The sequence below is a fragment of the Erpetoichthys calabaricus genome, chromosome 3 (assembly GCF_900747795.2).
Source record: "Erpetoichthys calabaricus chromosome 3, fErpCal1.3, whole genome shotgun sequence".
In the NCBI taxonomy this organism is placed as follows: Eukaryota; Metazoa; Chordata; class Cladistia; order Polypteriformes; family Polypteridae; genus Erpetoichthys; species Erpetoichthys calabaricus.
Genome location: NC_041396.2, coordinates 277,597,089 through 277,620,534, shown reverse-complemented (window position 1 = coordinate 277,620,534; position 23,446 = coordinate 277,597,089). Strand labels below are relative to the sequence as shown.

Genomic DNA, 23,446 nt, shown 5'->3' with positions numbered 1-23,446 from the left:
CTTTTCTCCCTCAGTTTAGTTAATATTGAAATGTGTACAAATTAGTTCATCAGGAGATACATTTAAAAGGCTGGGGCTGTACTTGTGTGCTTTAAACACTACTTCAAGTAGTTTTTATATTAAAACTGATGAAACAGTAGAAAAGATGATGAATGCAACTGTTTACAGTTTTAAAATTGTAATAGTTAATTTCAGTAATAATTTAATGCTTTGAATATTTTGTAGAGAAGAAAGTAAAGTAATGCCAGAGAAGCAAAGGAATAAACCATTCTGACCTATTAAATGATGTATCACAGTGCCCAGAAATCCAAGTTATATGTTGACAAATGTATAACTATAGTTAAGAAATTTTAAGAGTAAAATGCTATAATGAAGTGTGTCTTCCCAGAGGAAGAGGAGGTTGACAAAATGATGGAGCAGAAAATGAAGGAGGAGCAGGAAAGGAAAAAGAAGAAGGAAATGGAAGAAAGGATGTCTCTAGAGGAGACAAAAGAACAGGTGAGACTTGGGTGGAATGGTCATTGATGTCTTCGTAGAATTTGTAAACAAATCCATGGTGTCATACTGCACATGTATGCTTTTTACCTAGAACTAAATTTGAAGGTAACAAGAGAGTTTTAATTGTTGTTACTTCTTTCTGCTTCAAAGTTGGACATCTACTTTCACTGAATAATTAGCTACTTGTAAAGTTTTTTCCTGTTTTATTTCAGATCATGAAGATGGGAGAGAAACTGCAGTTATTGCAGGAAGAGAAACACCAGTTGTTCCTACAGCTCAAAAAAGTTTTGCATGAAGAGGAGAAAAGGAGACGCAAAGAGCAGAGGTACAGTTGGATAAAAAGGCATCTTTATTCAAAGTTGGGCTGAAACATTTTTCTACTCATTTAAATTCTGCATATTTTCTGGTCAAAATATTAAATGCTCTTTTAACAGCTTCAGTAATAATTTCTTCAAACTGGCTTTCTAGTGAATATAGTAAAAATTACTAGATAACATTTTGATATTACTACATAACTTAAATTACATTAAGTGGATTTATGAATGTTATATTTAAAGTAAAACAAGTTGTGCTTTGGCTGAACTGAAAATTTCTGTTCAGCTAATTCCTTTACAGTAACATCACATAGTGTTTTATGAACTCAGCTTCATCTGTCTGGTATGTTCTGTGAAGAAAAGGTATTTTTTAACATGGCAGAAATAACTTTTAATAGCACATGAGCTAGATTTCTTTTGCATAATGGTAGCCATTCCATAAAGCGCATGTTCATGGTTAGGCCTCACAAGGTAAAATGGGTTACAGTTTTGAATCATCATTGCGATGGATATTGAGAGGATTGATACATTCGTGCAGCAAACATGCTGATGCTGCCTGTTCAAGTACTGACTGATTAACGTATAAGAAAGGATTGCCAGCATGTTTGAGGAGAGTCTACTTATCACAGAGGAAGATTATACAATTGTCATCTAATATGAATATAGCACATGAGCATATTGGAATAGCTAAAATGAATTTGTGTGACAAATGGCCAAATGATGATAAAAATGGTCGTATGAGTTGTGTTAGTTTATTTGCAGACTATCTAGAGGTCTTATGTCCAGCGTTGTGAATTAAAGTATTACATACTTGTAATCAATCAATAGTGAGGTGATATTAATAATAGCTTTCTGCTTTTTACAGTGATATGACGACTCTTACATCTGCCACATACCAACCTGGAATGGCCATTCACTCTGGACAGCATCTTATTAGCATGCAAGGTAAGTTCTGAGATGAAGTTATGCTTGTTTTTAAATAATACCTCCAGTAAAAGATAAAAGTCTAGGATACAAAACCTTGCCTAGGCCAGATTGTATGCACTGAATGTATTTTCTTCATAGTATTTTTTTCCACTTTAATACAATTTAGCATACTGTGTATACATTTCAAAGCTCGATATTTACTAAAACTTGATTTTCAGATATTTTTCAAAATTTTATATTTATACTGTTATACAACATAAATTTATTATTCTATATGGGAGCAATGTAAGTATAAGTTACTTGATAATTTGAAGCAGGTTACTCTGAATATGTATAGAAAATGAATTTGTGAAATTATTGGTCAGATTTGCATGCCGTAAATGGTAGTCTGTTTTTGTTTTCAACAAGCAACTGATTCTTGAAGCACACTGTCTTTGCTTTAAAGGATAAGTTAGGTATTTTTGAAGTCATAGTTATTTCTTCACAGTCAGTGAATATATTAATTTGCCACATGAAACTGTGCTCTAAAGTGAAGCATTTTTTTTTTCATCAATTTAAAAAAAAATACCTCATCTGTTCACATTTGGAAGCCGGGTGTCTTCAGCCCCATTGCCAACTGCAAGAAAACAAAAGCCTTACATCCATCCCCTTTTTTCTGGTTATACAATTTGTTGTGTATGGAGCTGTACAGACTGTAGGTGATCATGGGACATTTTCAATTGTTATTGTCTAGCTGTCTACAGGATATCAGCAATGTCAATAACAGATTGCAGTGATTTTTCTGGATGTAATTCACAGAATATGAAGAACAAAACATTTTTGGTAATTGACAAATATTACTGACATTGGTGTTCTGTGCCGAAACAGGTTGCACAATTAAACACACTGACTGATACCAATCAATCCATGAATACACTAGGGAATGTTCCTACTCCATGCAAACCCTCACACTGTGAGGCAGGAATGACAGCTCTGCACTACAATTCTGTCTACGTTAAAACATTTACACTGAATTTGCTAAACTTTTTAACCTGATTAAATCGAAGTGTATGCCAATAATGATTTTTCCATTGTTGTCGCTTAATTGTATACTATGTGCATGCTTGACCTCTCACTAGTTGTCACTAGACTACCAAAGCATGCATGTGCACGATGATATCACCACCAGCAGGCAATATCTGTATAAAATCACACAATGGTCATTGTGAAATAACCTAATACATTTTTTTTAGAGTGGCAGGAATACGCTTCAGTATGATTCCGTATGTGTGCTAACATTAGAGGTGTACCGGGGAAGTGCCAAAGATCCACCTACAATGGCCAGTGCAAAGAGGAAATTATTTATATTTCAAGACAAACAGCATTAAGAAGCTGTGATAAAATTATTATTTGTAGTTTCCTTCGTTGTCACAAAGATGTTCACAAATTCGAAAGTCATATTTTCTTAAAGTCTTTGCTGCTTCAAAGTGAATGGTAAGTTTGAAGTCTTTTCATATCTGGACCGTGGGCACCTTCACCTCCGTGGTAATCTGCAAGAACAGACAGGGTTTCTTTTTTTTATTTATATAATAAATATGGTCGAGTGGTGGCTCTGAGGCTGAGGACCTGCATTGGTATCTGGAAGGTTGCCATGTTCAAATCCTGTTACTGCCAGAAGGAATCCTACTCCGTTGGGCCTTTGAAAAAGGCCCTTAACCTGCAAATTTCTCCAGGAGCGCTGTATAATGGCTAACCCTGTGCTCTGACCCCTAAAGGTCACTTGAAAAGATAGTTTCCCCTCAGAGATTAACATAGTGGTCCAAATGCCAAAAAGTAAAATAAAGAAAAAGCATCACTTTAGAACACAATTTCAAATGGCAAATTAATGTTTGCCATGATTGTGATGAAATAACCTCAACTTTAAAACTACCAAACTTGTCTGTTAAGATAAGTTAATGTTTTTGGGATGAGATTAATGTTTTGTTGGTGTTCAAAGTGAAGCGTACATGAGATTAAATAGTTCAAATCTAATAAAGCAAAAAAGCTACATGCTGTCTCTCTGATGCATTCTGACATAGACGTAGCCTACAGTTACAGTGCACGAGTGGGCGTAGGAGTCATGGATCAGCATTCACTGTATGATGTCTTTCTATGATACACAAATTGAGTAGATATTGTTTATTGTATATTTATATTGTGATCATTGCAAAATATGGATCATTGGTTGAGAGAAGAAACAAGCAGTTCACATGTTTCTAATGACAAGGAAAGTAGTAAGGCAGGTACAGATGAAAATAAAGATCAAAGTACTGGTACTACTAGTGAAGCAGAAGAATCAAAAAAAAAAAAAAAGTGTCCCATTCAGAAATCAAAAACTTCATCTACATACTTAAGCACTCCACAGTGGTTTCAGTTGATTTATTTTCTTTTGTATCTTTTCATTAACTTTAATAACTTATGTACATATGCCTAGGATAAATGTAGATATATATTGTATACTAGCCAACCCGTGGCGTAGCATACGCCGCATAATTATGTATTGATGGGTGAACATTTCCTGAATGACACAGTTGTCCAAATGGGGTGGCTTTGAGGATATGAAATGTGAGTGAATGAAAAGATGGACCTCTGGAGAGAGCAACATATAATTGTCCGTGACTGAAAGCGGGATTGTCTGTGACGATGGAGGCCACGCTGGTGAAAATTACTTCGTCAGTAGGGATAAGTGTCAGTACTTGTTCATTTAAGGTGTAGCGAGTCTTCGTTGTTGACACTTAATTTAGCTTGCGTACTGAGTTGTTGCGGAGTCACAGTTGAGAAACACTTTTTTAATGTCTTTTAAGCACAGGGAAAAAATGAACATGTGAAACATCCGTAATGTAATAAGCCACCAAGAAAAGTAACATTGCAACAATGCACGCTACGACCCGATCGCTGTAAACAGAAGTGAAAACAAAATCGAGTCCGGTGCATTCTTTAACTGCCTTGTGGCACAGTGGTAGTGCTGCTGCTTTGCAGTATGGAGACTGTGGAAGATTGTGGGTTCGCTTCCCGGTTCCTCCCTGTGTGGATAGTGCTTTGAATACTGAGAACACCACTATATCAATGTAATGAAGTATCATTATTATTATTATTATGCGTCCAGCACCCCCCCCCCAACCTCGCGCACCTATATGTGTGTATGTGTGTTGCTCGCTCGCTTGCTGCACGTGTTCCTGCAGGCATACGCCGCATAATTATTTATTGATGACTGAACACTTGTGGAAAGACACAGTTGTCTTAAAGGGGTGGGTTTGAGGATACAACAGTAAGTGAATGAAAAAATGGAACTCTGCAGAGAGCAACATACAATTGTCCGTGACTGAAAACTGGTTTTGGCAGATACATGCATATCATTTTGAAAGTTTGGCCCTGTGCCTTATTAATTGTCATCGCAAAGGCCAATCAAACAGGAAATTGTCTTCGTGTAAAAGTAAAAGGCAAATTATCTGCGACAAACAAACTGTTTTACATGCTGCATACAACGATTCACATCGAAGCATACACACTGCCTGGTCATGTGCCTGGTCGCAAGAGCAACTCACGGAGACCCGCCCACCAACTCTAAGACCATGGGATACCTCTCGCAAACTGTTTTACACGTTGCATACAGCGATTCACATCTGCAACAAACATGCCTCTTCTTAGATGGTCCTGCTGTGTCCACCCTCATTCTCGAAGCATACACACCACCTGGTCATGTGCCGGCTCGCAAGAGCAACTCACGGAGACCCGCCCACCAACTCTAAGACCATGGTGTGTAATAAACAGTTTGCGATGATGGACGCGGTCATGCGTCATAACCAAACAGAATAATGAAAAGTCAACGTGGCTCAGAGGTGCATGTGGAGTGTAGCAGAGACGAACGCAAATGATGCCTTGTGTTGTGAGTTGCTGCGTCCGAGTTGGTGGGCGTGGCTCGGCGAGTTGTCGTCATATCCAATGACGCCATGTTTTGTGAGTTGCTGCGTCCGAGTTGGTGGGCGTGGCTCTGCGAGTTGTCGTCGTATCCAATGGTCTTAGAGTTGGTGGGCATGGCTCCGTCCTGCGTGCTTCCATGGGTGTCTTGCTTGCACTGGCGGCGGCTTAGTGAATTATATATATAGATATTTATTTTTATATATGTTAATTAGATCTGGTTGTTCTGTTGTCAACCTTAATTTATAAATATTTTAGTCAGAAAAAAATTTTCTGATAAAAGTGAAGGTTTGTTTTGCGTTTTAGTGGTTACATTTTGCTTAACAGTACCTGGTTGATTTTGTATTTACTATTCGTACATTTATTAGAAATGATCAAAGTATTAATTAATGATAATAAATGTGGTATATCTTTGTTTTTGTTTATTATTGTGTAGAAAGCATTGTGAGTTGTGTGTCAGTAAGATATAAGGTACTATATAAATAAAGTTATTTGTTTATCCTGAAACATTGGTAAGGTATAAAAAACAAAAACATGACACGAGTTGTTCATTATTGGGTTCATGACCACTGGAAACCCTGAGGCTCCTTATGTGTTATGCATATTATACAATAAAATCTTATGAAATAGTTTATTATCACCAGCTAAGTTGTGCAGACGTTTTGAAACAAATCATTCAGAACATAAAAATATGTCAAACTGGCTTCTATTATATCATAAACTTTTTTTTTTTAAATCTACTTTCTCCATGAAGTATGAGAATAACATTTTTTTTGGTCATCACTACAAAACACATGGGGCAAGTAACATATAAAAAAATTAAGTGGAGTAATCCTTTAATGGTTTACGTTATTGAGATTTTTTGTTCATGTTAATGGAGCTGCTGCACGCATTAAAGATGGTGAAAATATTTTTATATACAAATAAGAATCTGCATGGCCAGCTTTTCCTTGTTCTTTTCATGGTCCTTTAAGTAACGATACAAAAAGACAAAAATCATTTCTAAAAAACTGTTTTGAAGACTATGTGTTGTCTTATCTGGTAATTGTGTTATGATATAATTCAGGATTGACATGTACTTGCCAGTTATTCAAGTGGTAGTAATGTTCAGTGTATCTATAGTAACCATCTCTATAGCCATCCTCTGTCAAATTTTTTTTGTATTTTTCCTAGTTCTAATTTTGTTGTAAACTGCTGATAATAATGGTAATGACACCTTGGAATGCTCTTTGTTTACGCTTGTTTTGTCTTCAGTATAAAGTAGTTTATTGCCGTTCAAAATTTTAACTTATTAAGTGGACATTTTCAAGTTTTCTTCTGTCCAGTATAATTTTTATACTTACTGTTTATAGTTCTCTATTTCTCTCTGACTATATTTGCTTAAATTTAGACTACAATTTGTCTTCATACCTTGCACTTCTTATTCATTTCTTAATCCTTGAACACCACAGGGAGTCCAGTAAACCATGGACGTCCAGGGGCTCTTTTGGGTGAACGTAGCAAACAGCTTTTTCAGTCTCCTGTCATGCCGGTAAGAATCTGCAAACACATCTTATAAACTTGCATTGTTTGTTTGATAAAGTATAAAGTATATGTTACATATAAAATATGTAACACAATTATCTCTGGTTTGAGATTTTAATTTATAGTATTTTATATTTGGATTTACAGTATAATTACTTATGTTCTGCTGTAACAGGCTTTAGTTATTAAGAAAATCTCACAATTAAGCTAGATTTTTTTTTTTATTTAATCGATTCCTGCAGCCAAGGTGAAAAAGGATGCATACGGTATAGGGCAGTTGTTGACAAGCAGCTAAAAGAAGCTTAGTGCAAATTTTTTTTTCTTATACCTTTAGCTGACTGGTGGTTTGATATCTTCAGGCAGAGGTCTAGAAAGTTTAAGCAGTCCCTTTGGTGTTTTTTGAAGAGAACATTTGAACATCAGTGGACTATAAGCAAAAACTGAGAAAGAATCAATATTTTAGGTTCTCTGAAAATAAAAACGGTCGTGGAACAGTGGACCAGCTCTACACCCTTAGCAGGGTCCTGGAGGGTGCATGGGAGTTTGCCCAACCAGTCTACATGTGTTTTGTGGACTTGGAAAAGGCATTCGACCGTGTCCCTCGGGGAATCCAGTGAGGGGTACTCCCGAGAGTATGGGGTACCGGACCCCCTGATAAGGGCTGTTCGGTCCCTGTACGATCGGTGCCAGAGCTTGGTCCACATTGCCGGCAGTAAGTTGAACCCATTTCCAGTGAGAGTTGAGCTCCGCCAGGGCTGCCCTTTGTCACTGATTCTGTTCATAACTTTTATGGACAGAATGTCTAGGCGCAGCCAGGGCGTTAAGGGGGTCCAGTTTGGTGGACTAAGGATTGGGTCACTGCTTTTTGCAGATGATGTTGTCCTGTTTGCTTCATCAGGCCGTGATTTTCAGCTCTGTCTGGATCGGTTCGCAGCCGAGTGTGAAGCGGCTGGGATGGGAATCAGCACCTCCAAATCTGAGACCATGGTCCTCAGCCGGAAAAGGGTGGAGTGCCCTCTCAGGGTTGGTAGCGAGATCCTGCCTCAAGTGGAGGAGTTCAAGTATCTCGGGGTCTTGTTCACGAGTGAGGGAAGAATGGAGCGTGAGATCGACAGGCGGATTGGTGCGGCATCTGCAGTAATGCAGGCTCTGCATCAGTTTGTCGTGGTGTAAAAAGGAGCTGAGCCGCAAGGTGAAGCACACAATTTACCAGTCGATCTACGCTCCTACCCTTACCTATGGTCATGAGCTATGGGTAGTGACCGAAAGAACGAGATCACGAATACAAGCAGCTGAAATGAGTTTCCTCCGCAGGGTGTCTGGGCTTTCCCTTAAAGATAGAGTGAGAACCTCAGTCATCCGGGAGGGGCTCAGAGTAGAGCCGCTGCTCCTCTGCATCGAGAGGAGTCAGATGAGGTGGCTCGGGCATCTGATCAGGATGCTTCCTGGACGCCTCCCTGGTGAGGTGTTCTGGGCACGTCCAACCGGGAGGAGGCCCCGGGGAAGACCCAGAACATGCTGGAGGGACTATGTCTCCCGACTGACCTGGGAACGCCTCGGGATTCCCCTGGAAGAGCTAGAAGAAGTGGCCAGGGAGAGGGAAGTCTGGGCATCTCTGCTCAAGCTGCTGCCCCCGCGACCCGACATTGGATAAGCAGAAGAGGATGGATGGATAAAAATAAAAGGGATCAGTTTTTGGACAGGCAGAAGCAGAAGATGTATTTCTTGGAAGAATACGTGGACAAAATGGAGCAGTGAGGAGCAGAGTCAAGTAGGAATATGTACTGTAGATCATAACATGAATTTTAAACTGGATCTTAGCCTCAATACAACACCAATGGAGAAAGTAAAGGTGAGCAGAATTGTGGATGTATAAAGAAAAAAAAAACATTCCAACTGGGTGGCAGTGTTCTGGATAAGGCAGACAGGTCTCATAGCAGATGCTCGGAGGCCTGATTAGAGCTGTAGGAGTCCAGCCTCAAGAAAAAAAGGCCATATAAGAAGTTAATTTATCAGCATTAGTTTTAAAAGAGAGCCTTGTAAATCCACATGGTTTATGTATCAGAAGAAAGTCGGTTTTGTCCCCATGTAGGGAAAAAAGGTTTAATGACTGCTTAAACCCTTACTTATGGGATATGTGAAATAACACGTCCAGTCTTTTTTTTCACCTTCAGTAACAACTTTAAGTAATCCATTGATTCATTCATTATGTTAAAAATGACCAGCGTATTCTTCAAAGCAAGTGATGACTTGTAATTTCCAGTTATGCACAACTTTATTATTTTAGTAATTTTTTTTTTTTTTTTGCGCGTATATGCTCTTTCTCTTGTGTGAAAGAAATGGGATTTTGGAACACAGGGAAGGCAACATGTTTGAAGAGAATATAGTATGTTCTATACTTTTCTTTAGGTCACATCCTCAGTATTGTAAATAGGTTAGGTTCCAAAATGGCACTATATGACAAAATCCTGGAGATGGCTACTTAAACGCATTCTTTGTTTATAGGTGCCAGATCGGTCATCTGAAAGACTGAATTTAAACTTAAGCAAACTGACAAAAAATAACTGAAAGAAAGCGAGTTCAAGATGACAATTAAACACTGTAGTAAAATCCATTAATTAAAAAATTGCTTCCTCAATATTTAATTGAAGTTGTTGATGAAAAGTATTTAGAGCTCCACAATAACCCTTAAACAAATATATTATTCTCAAGAATGTGAGTTTTCTTCAGTCCTTCACATATAAGATCTGCTGTTTATTTAGCAGAATTCCTTTTTTTGTTTAAACAGGGGCGTCACTTCCAGGCACAACCAGGATTCAGTGGTGGAACCTCTGAACATGGACAGTATCAGACCAGCCAGTCTGCACATGGTCCTTATAGTGTCAGTCAGTCACAGCATGCATCTCCTTATGCTACAGGACAGCCAGTGCCAGTCAGCTATGCCAGTAGCTCACAACTAAGAGGTATGGAAAGCTTCTTGGTGATATGTGCATGTTTTATGCTGATATTAAATGTACCCTGTAGCTTTATTTTATAGTTCTAGCCAAGAATAAAGTGCAGGTCCTCATTACCTTTTGATTCAGACATGTAAATATTTTTTATTGCTTATGTGTTTTTTTTCCTTTATTTATGCAGACAATTATCAGTGCTTTTGATTTTTTAAAGACTGAAACACCTGATTCATTTATTTGTATAAGAAGATACCACTTCTAGGGGAAAATGTCCATTCAATGAAATGTTCAGTTTTATAGATGTGTCCAGAACAACTGCTTGCTCCGTAGATGGACCAGGTTCAATAAGGGAATCCACTGCAGAAAAGGCAGTCTCTTTACAGTGCCACTCAAAGTCATTACCATGACAAAATAACCACAACATAAATCAATCACTACACAAGTAATTATTTTACACTTATATTAAAAGATTCTTTCATTGTACATATCCACAAGTAGCCCCTGCCAAGGGGGTTCCTCATTAAAGTCAGCAGAGATCAACAAAGCAGCTGACTGAGGCAGGTGCCCTAGGTCAGTGGTCCTCAACCTTTTTGACAGCAAGGACCACTTTATTAGATGTAAATTTTTTCACGGACCGGTTTGGTGGTTGGAAGGTGGGGCAGTTTTATACACAATTTACATAACATTTCTATTATTATTAAGTTATTAAGCAGTTCGCATACGTTTGCAACCCGAGATTTTTCTTCTTTTTTTGCATATAACAAAGACATATGCTTTGCATTTGCCATTCCAACAGATTGCACATCACAAACACTAACACTGCTATCTTTTTTTCGTGTCTGCCGTTTCTATAGGAGGGTGATAATGAGTTAAATTCCAATGGATGTTTTTCAAATGTTGACAAGCAATAAGCAAAAGGTATCACTGAAAACCACAGAAAACAAAAACAGCAAAAAAAAAAAAAAAACAGTAGAGGAAAGTTCGAAGAAAGAGATTTTTTTTTACAATGTTTCTGTTTGGGGATCGTTGTGCAAACGTGCACAACTGAGCTGCGACCACAGATCTAACTGCTCTGTGGATGATTCGTTCAAGCATTTCAAGGTCACTTCGTTGTAATGAAAGCATCTGCTGAATGTACTTCGTAGTAACGCGATTTCTATAGACTCGTGTCATATGGGAAACTGTCGGGACCATAAAAATAACTTTGTTGTAATACTCTCTCACCTCAGTCTCTCTCCTCTCTCTGCGCCACTGCAAAGCCCCGCCCGCCAAGCGTTCTGAAAAGTCTGAGTGAGTCTCCGTTGCCGGCAGTTCTCTCGCGGCCCGGCTGTCAGGCAGCTACGGCCCGGTAGTGGGCCGCGGACCGGGGGTTGGGGACCCCTGCCCTAGGTTATGCTATTCAAACGTTCCTGAGTTGACTAGATCAGTGGTTAGTGCTCCAGTGAGTCTGGGGGTTCATCAGTTGTGAGGTCTCAAATGCCAACGTGTGGTAATAGATTTTGTAACTTTTAAGACAATAAAAAGCATACCCAGCCCACCAAAACCACTAGAAAATCGCTTGCAATAAAGGACCTTATTTCTTGAGCTCTTTCAAGAGAAATGCTAATATTTTCTCTCAGATTGATACAGTGTAATAAAGAAAAGGCAATAATATATATATATATATATATAAAAAAAGCAAAAGCCAGCTATCTTGTATGAGTGCAAAGCTTACTTGAATATACAGATCACACTGATGCAATAAATATTAATTGAACTTCATAACTGCCTACAGTCTAGATCATTTCAAACTTGTTTATACCCAGATGTTTTTTGTCACTTTGTATTTTTCCATGCAAGTAAAACTGTACAGATTATGTAACATTAATTGAATAATGGGCAGTAGAATATAAACCAAGTTTTATATTTTTTTAATTTTGAGTCCAACAGTTTTTGAAAACATTTGGATTCAAACTGTTCTGGATGCATTATTGAAAAGGTGTAAAAAAATACATAAATCTCACTTTTATTAGTAATCGGTCAGAATGTGTAGGTTATTTGTAACTGGTATTTTCTTGCCAAATTGCCAGCACTTGTTTATGTAGAATTTACAAAAAATGGAGTACAAATATGTCCACAAACATGAAAGCTTAAACAAAATATTTAAATATTTGCTGCATTACACCTTAATTTGCTGTATTAAAATATGTATGACATGAGGCCTTAGAACCAGTTGAGTTTTTTTTATATATGGTATTGCTTCCAATGTAAAACACACCCTCCAGATTTAGGATGCACCTCATTTAAAAAAAAATTCAGAAAAAACAAATTTCCTATATATATAATAGAATTGCAAGTAAATTATAGTTAGAGGCAATTTATTAAAGAGTAAACATGTTAATAATTTATTTCAAATAAGGTATACACAGGAGTTAAGTACAGTACAATTTTGCCAGCATTCTTTATTTATTTCAAATGCTCCTTGGATGTTTCTCCTCACTATCATATACTATCAGAATGTCATCTTAAAAGCAATCTTACATATTTCACATACATTTTAAAAACAAGCTTGTAAGTATCACATTATAATCACATTTTTTTTTCTTTCGGTGGAATTGCTTTCATATGATAAGCATGTGTGCTTTTATTTTCTGCATTGGTTTAACTGCCGAAGGTCACATTCTGAGCATTCTATACATATTTTTCTTTTCTTATATTGTTTGTGTTTTTACTCAATAGTTCTCCAAAAAGCAATATGTTTGACTTTTAACAATGAAAAAAAAATACATTTTACACCTAAGTTTATAACCATGTGGAAAACGATGCATCCTAAATTGGCAACAATATAGTACTTTTATTATATTGACATTAAGTTATAACATTAATGCAGCACTTTGAGTTTGTATATGTAGGAATATACAGTATGTGCTATATATTACAAACTGTAATGCTGTTTTATTTATTTTTAAGGTCCATCTGCCTTTCAGACAATGCAGTATCTTCCTCATCAGCAGACTGGCTACACTGTGCACAGTCATTTCAGTACACAGCAAGGTGATTTTTTTTTTCCCCTAAAAATGACATTTTCATACTTTTTAATAACTTTTCATACTAACAAGTTTAAATCATCTGTTTTCAGTAGTTCAAACTAAGCATAAAATGATTAAAGATTACTTATTGTTCTCCGTATTGGTCAAATTCATGGACGACTTGAGTTTGCTAATCTATACTTAATTGTTTTAAAAGAAATGAAAATACCAATTTTCTATTACACTTTCTATTTGCTACCATTACAATAAGTTTAACTCTTGGTATATAATTTAATTTGGATTTGCAATTTTAAATCTTGTGTTAGTGCTGTTTATATTATTATTATACAGTATTAAGTGAAAGAGGTTATCTGGTATGCATTTTGGCCTTCTTTCTCACCCTGTTAACAGGCTTTCTACCCAGTACCGGAATCCCCCTGCAGAAACAGCTGGAACATGCAAATCAACAGTCGGGCTTCACTGATTCTGTGAGTAAGCAATGCAATAACTTGCAGCATCTATGACATAATTCCCCAGCTTTTTTTTTTAATAAAAGCATTAGAAGTTAAGAAAACAAACTCAGCCACACTTAATTATCATTGTGCTTAATGTCATAATAGAGAGAGGTTAACACTGAGGACAAATATAGTTAAAAACAAGTAATTTTCAACTGTTCTCAGGTTCCAGTGGCAACAGTGTTATGTCTTTATGTACTCTGTTTTATATCCAGCTCCTGCTGCTTGGAATTCTTTCATTCTTATCACTTAAAAGAGAGTTTACAAAATCCTAGAACTATAAATATTAGTCTCATAGAAACAACTAATTCTGGAGTTATTTTGACATACCATATGCAAGCTTTCAAGGCACCTGAGGCCCCTTCCTTAGGCAAGTTGACTACAATTTCCCTGAAGAAGGGGCCATACTTGCCTTGAAAGCTTGTATATTGCATCTGCTCAGTAAGCCAATAAAAGGTGTCATTTTGCTTGACTTCTTATTTTAATGGCAATGCAGTTGAAATCTGGGTAATTCTTTTCAGAAGCACGCAGAGAGACTTACTTTTGTGAGAAGCATGAATTGTCAGAACAGATGCAGCTGTTGCACCTTCATCATCTTTCTTTAGTTTTAAACAATTTCCATCTTCAGTGTCACAAATATTCATTATTCTTAACTAAGGTCATTAATGAGGCAAGCATTTCTTTCCAAGCAGTTGTTCCAAAAACACTGCAACTATAACTAAGGTCATAAACTGTCTATTAATCTGAAACATGTTATCCAATATTGGTTTTTCAGAGCTTAGGAAAGATTGCAGAGCATCTTAACACAACTTCACTGGTCCTAATCGTTCAGATATTTGTAGTTGTAGAGTTCGTTACATTTTTTTTTTTTATATATACTCTTGCTCATTTTTTAAATTAATATTTGAATTGCTATTGCTTGAGTGCTCCAATTTACTGTTCAGATTTTGCAATTCCAAATAAAAAGATAATTGCTAGTAAGTTGGATTTTACACAAGTAAGGGATATGTTACTGCAATGACCAATTTTACTATCTATTGGAATAGGCCTAGTCTTGTGTTGAAATCCTGCATCAGTCCACCATCATTGTGGAATATGCATGGTCTCGCTGTGTTTTTCACTCCCACATTCCAAAAGACACGCATGTTAGTTTAGTTGGCAATTCCAAATTAATCCTATGTGGGTATGTGTTTGCATAGACCTTGTACTGGACTGTGGTGCTTGAATCTCTAGCACTTAATGACCTTGAATTGAGTTTAGTAGGTTTGACAATGTTATGCCTTTGTGTATTTTATATGGCACCAATAACAGCATGCACTTTAACAAAGTAGTTTAATAAAAGGCAAGCAAGACTAAAACACAGTATCAAATGCAAGGGCTAAACAGTAAAATTAAAAAGTAAATTGCATACAGGCAATGCAGTATTTGAGGACACATGGACCGCACTAGAGAAATACCTGAAAGATATGTCCTATCTGTCTGTTAACCAATATTTATCTATTATCACAATATCTTTCTCTCCTTTTATGCCTTCTTTCCAAGTATGAACTCAGTTAGTTGAATCTTTTATATCATTATCATGCCCATGAACTGCTGTTCTCCACATGCTTTTATCATTGCTGAAAAAGCCACTGAATAGCAGTTCCGAATTCAAAAGGGTTCTTAATGTCCTCTATGTGAACTTTCAGAGTTCTTGCCTGCTATGATATTGCACACTAGTTCTTTCATCTGTCTTTTAACCTAATTTATACTAAATGTTTTCCACTGAGGAAACTGTACATTTAGTCAATGTTAAATCTTTGCATAGCATATTATATTACACACACAAAACTTTAAAAAGCATAACCTTGAACATACAAAATGTTGTCTTCCAACTATGACCCATTTTATCCAGCATTTTGTTACTAATTGATAATAGTTTACACATCTTTTATGCTACTTTTTAGATAACCTGGTCAATTCCCCCACTCTGCATGCAGACTTTCCTGTCATAGGCAAAATGAGAGTCTACAAATTAGTTTGCCAACTACAACAATAATCTTTAAGTTTATAGTATGACAATCCTATTGCCTTAATCCACTTGAGTAAATACGAGGGACGTTCATAAAGTTTCTGCACTTAATTTTAACTATTTCTTAAGAATTTCAAAACAAACTTCATAATTTTTCTACATAGCCACTTTCCTTTGCAATGCAATTTTCCCAGCGTTCTGCCACCTTTTTAATGCCATCAGCAAAAATGTTTTTGGTTGAGTGCGTACCCGCTGATGCACCTCTGCTTTCACATCATCATCACGTGGCTGTAGCTGGATGTCTGTAGCGGTCTGCATCCGTCACACTAGTACAGCCATTTTCAAACATTTCAATCCACTCATCGACGACTCTACGAGAGAGAACTTTATCCCCATACTGGGCAGAACATGCGGAGATGAATTTGTGCTCTTGGCACACCTTCTGCCAACAAAAAGTGTATGACAGAACACTGTTCCTCTTTGGTGCAATTTATAAGTTTCTTAGCCTCTTATACTAAACTGCAAGGGCAACTGTCTTGCCAGACAGAACTAGTCACATGACAGTCTCAGACACAACCAATTACTGTTCCTCCTGTCTTCACTGTATATAAATATAAAAGAGCGGAAACTTTTTGAACGTCCCTTGTAAAAGTGGAACACCAATACCTTAATTGAGTCTATATTTTATCTGGAATGTCTTAAGCATAAGTCTATTTCTTATCTTTAGATTTCATTAGAATTTGCTTTTCACTTAACATCAGGGACCCACAACAGACTGAGGGCCCAGTTTCAGGTGTTTTTACATTACGAGCAAGAGCTTAAATAAAAAAAAAGGCATTACTTGTAAATGGTAATGGTTTTTTGCACACTTTACTACATAGATATGGATGTTACTCGTTAGTGTTGATCGTTCTCTTTTCTGTTTTTTAAAAATGTTCAAATGAGCAGGATGCCTGTTTCTTCTGCCTGCAATCTGTATTGTACTTTCTATCAAAGTTTTCAGTTTAACAAATTTATAAGCCTGTAAATATCATTTTTACTTTGTGTGTGAACCTGATATATGTGTCTTCATTTTGTACAAAAAGCAGTGGGGGGTTTGGGAATGAGTTTTTAATTTCCTTGTCGTTAACCCTGGCTCAGAATTCCATGCAAGTGTGGGTACCCACAAGTCAGACTAATGATCAGCTTTACATTTTTAAATTTAATTGATTTTATTGAAGTCACACAACATTCCATACAAATAGAGCAAAGTAAAAATAAGTAAATAGATAAATTGATAAGTGAATATATATAAATGGAGAAGAAAAAGAAAATGGGGAGAGAATCTGCTTCCTCAGTGCTTTAAAAGCTTATTCTAGAATGTTATTGATTAGATCCTGCCAGGTTTTGAAAAATTTCTGCACAAATCCTCTAAATGAGAATTTTATTTTTTCCAATTTCAAATAATATATAACATCAGTTACCCACTGACTTAAAAGGGCAGAGTTAGGATTCTTCCAGTTTAGCAAGATAAGTCTGTGTGCCACTACTGTAGTAAAGGCAATTACAGTTTGTTTGTCCTTCTCCACTTTAAGCCCATCTGGAAGTACACCAAACACATCTGTTAATGGGTTAGGAGGGATTGTGACACCAAGGCTGTCTGAAAGGCATTTAAAAATTTTGGTCCAGAATGATGTTAATTTGGTGCAGGCCCAAAACATGTGACCCAGTGAGGCTGGAACTTGATTGCAGCATTCACAGGTTGGATCTTTCCCTAGAAACATTTTGGACAATTTTAAGCGAGACAGATGTGCTCGATATATAATTTTGAGTTGAATAATTGTATGCTTTGCTCATATGGAGCTCAAGTGAATTCTCTGCATTGCTACCTTCCACTGTTTTTCTGAGATGTTGAGTGAGAGATCCTTTTCCCACTTACTTCTTGGATCTTTGAAAGGGAGGGACTGTAAAATGGTTTTATATATTGCAGAGATGCTGGCTAAATCCTCGAAACTGATCAATATTTTTTCCAACATAGAGGGAGGTGGGAGGTGAGGAAAATTGGGCAGGTTCTGTTTAACAAAGTTTCTAATTTGAATATAGTGAAAGAAATGTGTTGCTAGAAAGTTAAATTTAGAATGTAATTGTTCGTAGGATGCAAAGACGTTGTCTATGTACAGATCTCTAAGTGATTTAATCCCAAATGTTTTCCAGACATTAAAAACTGCATATGTTTGCGAGGATTGAGAAAGGTGGTTCTCGTGCAGAGGTGCCACCGATAAAAGATTCTCTATCTTAAAATGCTTCCTACATAAGTTCCATATTCAGAATGAGTGAAGCACTATTGGGATGTTAGTATATTGGCGATAACTTTCATTTATTGGGGCGCAAAGCAAGGAATATAAAGAAGTACTGCAGGATTTTATTTCTAATGCAGACCAAGCCTGTATATGTTCATCTGTTTGTGTCCATGTCCAGGTTTTTATAGTTTGTATGTTTGCTGCCCAGTAGTAAAATTGAAAGTTAGGTAGAGCCATGCCACCTTCTGCCTTTGTAGGGTCGCTCTCTGGATACGTGGATGTTTTGAATTCCAAATAAATGTGGTTATGGTTTCTTAAAAAATTATTTATTAATGTATATTGGGATGTTTTGAAATAAAAAGAGACGCTTAGGGAGGATATTCATCTTAACAATGTTAATTCTTCCAGCTAAAGTGAGGTGGAGGGTTGACCATCTATGCAAGTCTTGCTTAATTTTTTCCATACAGATGGCGAAATTTTGTTGATAAAGAGCTTTATGTTTACCCCTAGATATTTAAACTGATCTGCAATGATAAAAGGGAAGGTGTCCAATCTAATATTGTGTGCTTGAGAATTCACTGGAAAGAGCACACTTTCAGTCAAATTAATTCTGACACCAGAAATCTTTTGAAATTCTGTAAGTGCTGTTAGGACTGCAGGCACAGTATTTTGCGGGTCTGATATATACCTTGTGGAACGAGCCCCGGACACAGACAGGCAGACTTCTTTCTCTTCACCAACCTCGTCAGTCTTCCACCCGACTCAAGCCTCTCTGTGAAGGCGGCCCCTTTTATAAGCACCCGGATGTGCTCCAGGTGTGTTCCGGCAATCTCCCACCAACATGCCCCAGTGTGGCGGAAGTGCCGGCTGCATACCCGGAAGCACTCCGGGTGTCCCCACTCGTCTTCCCCCCAGCATTTCCTGGTGTGGCGGAAGTGCTGGGGTCCAGGGTTCTCCAGGCATGGGGGCATACCCCTGGCGGTGACCACGGGCCCCTACAGGGTTGAGCTTCCCAGCTCTGTACCCGTGGCCCCCAAAGGAACCAGGGCGGTCGCCCCCTCGTGGTCTGGAGGAAGCATGAGCCCTCCTCCTGTCTTCTTGGGCATCCCGGCTGGGTGCCACCCCCAGCCGCGTGCCACAACAGTACCATATCATCTGCATATAGAGAAATTTTCTGTTCAAGTCCTTCACTGATAATCCCCTTTATCTCATAAGCATTTCGACAGTGAACTGCCAGTGGCTCAATGGCAGTTGCAAAAAGAAGTGGTGACAAGGGGCATTCTTGTCTGGTACCACGTTCTAGTTTAAAGTAGTTTGAATTAATGTTGTTAATTCAAACTGAAGCTTCTGGATTGGTTTACAGTAGTTTGATCCATGCACAAATGTTCGGGCCAAACCCAATTTTCTCCAGTGTAGTAAAAAGGTACTTCCATTCATCATGCTTTTTATGCATCCAAGGATAATAAAATCTCTGGGATGTTTGACTTTGCAGGTGAATATATTACATTAAACAGGCGTCAAAGATTGGATGCTGAGTTTACATTTTTAAGCCTAAATAATGTTTGGGACAGTGTGCTTCTGCCATCTAGTGGACAAAATAATATCATGCTGCAAAAATCATGAATATTTCTATGCATTTTGTGTAGCTCATTAATGTTCATGAAGGTGGGTATGGACTCTCCAACTAAAAACACAGTGGCAGATGAAAAGCCATAAAGGCAGCTTTAGAACAAACTGAAACTGAACCGTTGCTCAAATCGCATAATAGTGATGATGATATGAATTGGTCATCAGATGTTGACACAGAAAGTGAAACTGATGCATGATACAGTGAATTTGGTTGCATGAAACTGCAGAGTGGTGTGACAATAATTATGCAACAAAAAGACAAAATAATTACAATCTAGTGCAAGGACAACTACTTCATTGGTACTGTTCATATTATGGCAACTGTCAATGTTTATGTCAGGGAAAATGTGGACATTACTAAGCCTTGTGCTATAGTAGCCAGCAATAACACCAGGGGCACGTCAGTCACACAGGTCAGGTACTGACGTTGTACCTTCAAATGTGTAAGAAATAGAAAAAAAAAATAAAGTTGCACAAAGAAACCTGCTTCTATTATCCTCATTGCAACAGTGGGCTATGCATTGGTTTTTGTCTCAAAAACATTTCACACAACAGGCAATTTCTAAATCTGCATCAGTTCAGCAGTGGACACTAGATATACCTTTTCTACTGTATTTATGTTGATGTTTTGGTATTTATATGTTTGTTTTTTCTGGGGTAAATGTAACGCTAAGAAGGCTACAAACCATGCCACGGACAAAAATGTATTTCATTTCCCTACAGCCTTGACAGGTACATCACAAGTTAAAATTAATCCATGACAGAGACATCATCATATCGTCATTAACCCTCACAAAATCTTTGAGTGCAGACTCAGTTCTGTGCCTCCCAGATCCTTTTTGACCCAATTCTGACACCATTCTTTAGGTACCCTGGACATCAGAGTTTTCACCCTCAACCTTTTGAATACTGATTGACCATCTTAACCTGTAGTACTGATTATCCTAAGTTTTAAAGCAGATGTTATTATGAGATGTAAACAAACAGTTACCTGAATGGAGAGTAAAATCCAATTAAGTAGATAGACAGATCTTTATTTGTTCAATGGAGAAATGTAGCTTTTACAGTGTAACAAAGCCATATACTGTATAAATATTGTGGGTCAAAATCTACGTGAAGGATATGTCAGTGTACTGTAATATGTAGCAGCTGTACACAAATGTGACATTTAGAAACTTTTTTGCTTTTTGTAACATTTAGTATGTTTAAGTGGGTTGTCAACAAACTACCAAAAATGCCCTAAAAATCCTTTAAAGTCTATAGTGGGTCAAAATTGACCCAAAAGACATGGCAAGGTAAAGATTTTTAGATGCTGCACAAATTATGTGATGTTCAATTTTTTTTTTTAAATGTTCATTAATTTGGGGAAATGTGAGAAAGACACACAAAGCTTTTTAGGTCCTTAACTGATGACATTTTGGGTGCTTTTACTGATTTCTAACACAAATCTGACCTGCAGATGTGGAAAGGGTTAAAATAATTTTCATTAGCAAAACCATTTTTGTCTGCCTAGGGTCCACTTACAGAACAAGAACCAAATAAGCCATGAAATTTCACAGATGATTCTAGTGAACCTTTTCAAAAATATTAGGGGGGGGGGGGGGGGGGGGGGACTGGAATCTGGCCGATACAAATGGAAAAATTGCGTTTAAAGCTACAACAAAATAATCAGGGACTTAATTTGTTAAATAGATGTTTTAAGATCATAAGAAGCCATTCTTGTGGTAATAGTTTGTATATTGGAAGACACCATTAACCAAGGTGACTTAGAGCTATGTGAAAAAGAAAGTACACCCTCTTACAGTTCTGTGGTTTTGCATATATTGCAGGTTGTAAAATTATTTAAATCTAACCTCAGGTGTAAAACAACGTGCAACAGATTCCACCATGTTATTTATTTAACATAAATGAAGCCATGTGTGAAAAGCTAAGTACACCCAATGATTTAATAGCTTGTAGAGCCACCTTTAGCAGCTATAACTTGAAGTAATAATTTTCCTTATGACTGTTATCAGTCTCTCGCATTGCTGTGGTGGAATTTTGGCCCAATCTCCTTTACAGCATTGCTCCAGTTCATTGAGGTTTGTGGGCATTCATTTATGCACAGCTCTTTTATGGTCCCGCCACAGTATTTCAATCAGGTTGAGGTTTGGACTTTGACTGGGCCATTGCAACACCTTGATTCTTTTCTTTTTTAGCCATTCTGCTGTAGATTTGCAGGTGTTCTTGGGATCATTGTCCTGTTGCATGACCCAGTTTCAGCTAAACTGTACCTGTCAGACAGTTAGCCTCACATTTGACTCTAGAATACTTTGGTATACAGAGAAGTTCATGGTCGACTCAATGACTGCAAGGTACGCAGGTCCTGTGGCTAGAAAAGAAGCCAGAATCTTCACCCTTTGACCACTGTGCTTGACAGCTGGTATGAGGGGTTTGTGCTGATATGCCATGTTTGGTTTTTGCCAAACGTGGCACCATGCATTATGGCCAGATATCTCCACCTTGATCTTGTCTGTCCAGTTGTGGTTTGTTCAGCTGCAACTTTGCCAACCTAAACTGTGCTGCCATTTTTTTTAGATAGAAGAGGCTTTCTCCTGGCAACCCTTCCAAACAAGCCATACCTATTCAGTCTTTTTCTAATTGTACTGTCGTGAACTTGAACATTTAACATGCTGAGGCCTATAGAGTCTGTGATGTAGCTCTTAGGTTTTTTGCAATTTCTCTGAGAATTGCACGGTCTGAATTTGGGGTGAATTTCCTGGGACGTCCACTCCTGAGAAGACTGGAAACTGTCTTGAGTGGTTTCTTCTTTTGAATAATCTTTCTCACTGTAGAATGATGAGCTTCAAATAGTTTGGCAATGGCCTTATAACCCTTCCTAGATGGATGGGCAGCAACAATGTTTCTCTAAGATCATAGCTGATGTCTTTCCTCCTTGGCATTGTGATAACACACCCCTGAATGTTCCAGACCAGCAAACCGCCAAAAGTTCCGCGTTTATTGAGGTGGTCACATGTGCTAATGATCAACTAATCAAGTGCATTTGATTTGCAGCACCTGGCTGATAACTTTCTCTCTTTAATTCCTATGGAAGCAGTGTACTTAATTTTTCACACATTGCCTCTGCATTTTGGCTTAGTTTTTGTTAAATAATGACATGGCGTATTATGTCAGGTGTTGTTGTTTATCTGAGGTTGTATTTACCGAATTTTAAAACCTGCTAAGGACCAGATGATTTTATTATGCCCCGATACATAAAATCTTAGAATTGAAAGAAGGTGTATTTTCTTTTTTACATGACTGCATAAGCTCAATTTTTAATTATAATTGTTTATGTATATCATTTACAACTGGTGCACATAATTATGTTAAACGTTATGTTGCCCAGGCAAGTAGGGAGACCGAGGCAGTGATTACACCAGTATCTTTGTGCACTACCTACCTTACCACCAGACTGATTTTAACTCATTGCATTTCTCAAAAAGAAGCTATACAGTGATCCCTCGCTATATCGCGCTTCGCCTTTCGCGGCTTCACTCTATCGCGGATTTTATATGTAAGCATATTTAAATATATATCGTGGATTTTTTGCTGGTTCGCGGATTTCTGCGGACAATGGGTCTTTTAATTTCTGGTACATGCTTCCTCAGTTGGTTTGCCCAGTTGATTTCATACAAGGGACGCTATTGGCAGATGGCTGAGAAGCTACCCAACTTACTTTTCTCTCTCTCTCGCGCTGACTTTCTCTGATCCTGACGTAGGGGGGTTGAGCAGGGGGACTGTTTGCACACCTAGACGATACGGACGCTCGTCTAAAAATGCTGAAAGATTATCTTCACGTTGCTACCTTCTGT

At 37.6% G+C, this 23,446-nt stretch overlaps 1 protein-coding gene across 3 annotated transcripts in view; it reads left to right on the top strand.

Annotated features, from left to right (window-relative positions):
• gps2 (G protein pathway suppressor 2) overlaps positions 1–23,446 on the top strand; it is a 40,884-nt gene that overhangs the window by 12,549 nt on the left and 4,889 nt on the right. For all 3 annotated transcript variants that reach the window (XM_028798394.2, XM_028798395.2, XM_028798393.2), the window contains exons 3-9: positions 389–498; positions 711–823; positions 1,678–1,757; positions 7,127–7,206; positions 9,988–10,162; positions 13,100–13,183; positions 13,570–13,646. In XM_028798394.2, coding sequence (XP_028654227.1) covers positions 389–498; positions 711–823; positions 1,678–1,757; positions 7,127–7,206; positions 9,988–10,162; positions 13,100–13,183; positions 13,570–13,646 — 719 coding nt within the window. The remainder of the gene's footprint in view (positions 1–388; positions 499–710; positions 824–1,677; positions 1,758–7,126; positions 7,207–9,987; positions 10,163–13,099; positions 13,184–13,569; positions 13,647–23,446) is intronic.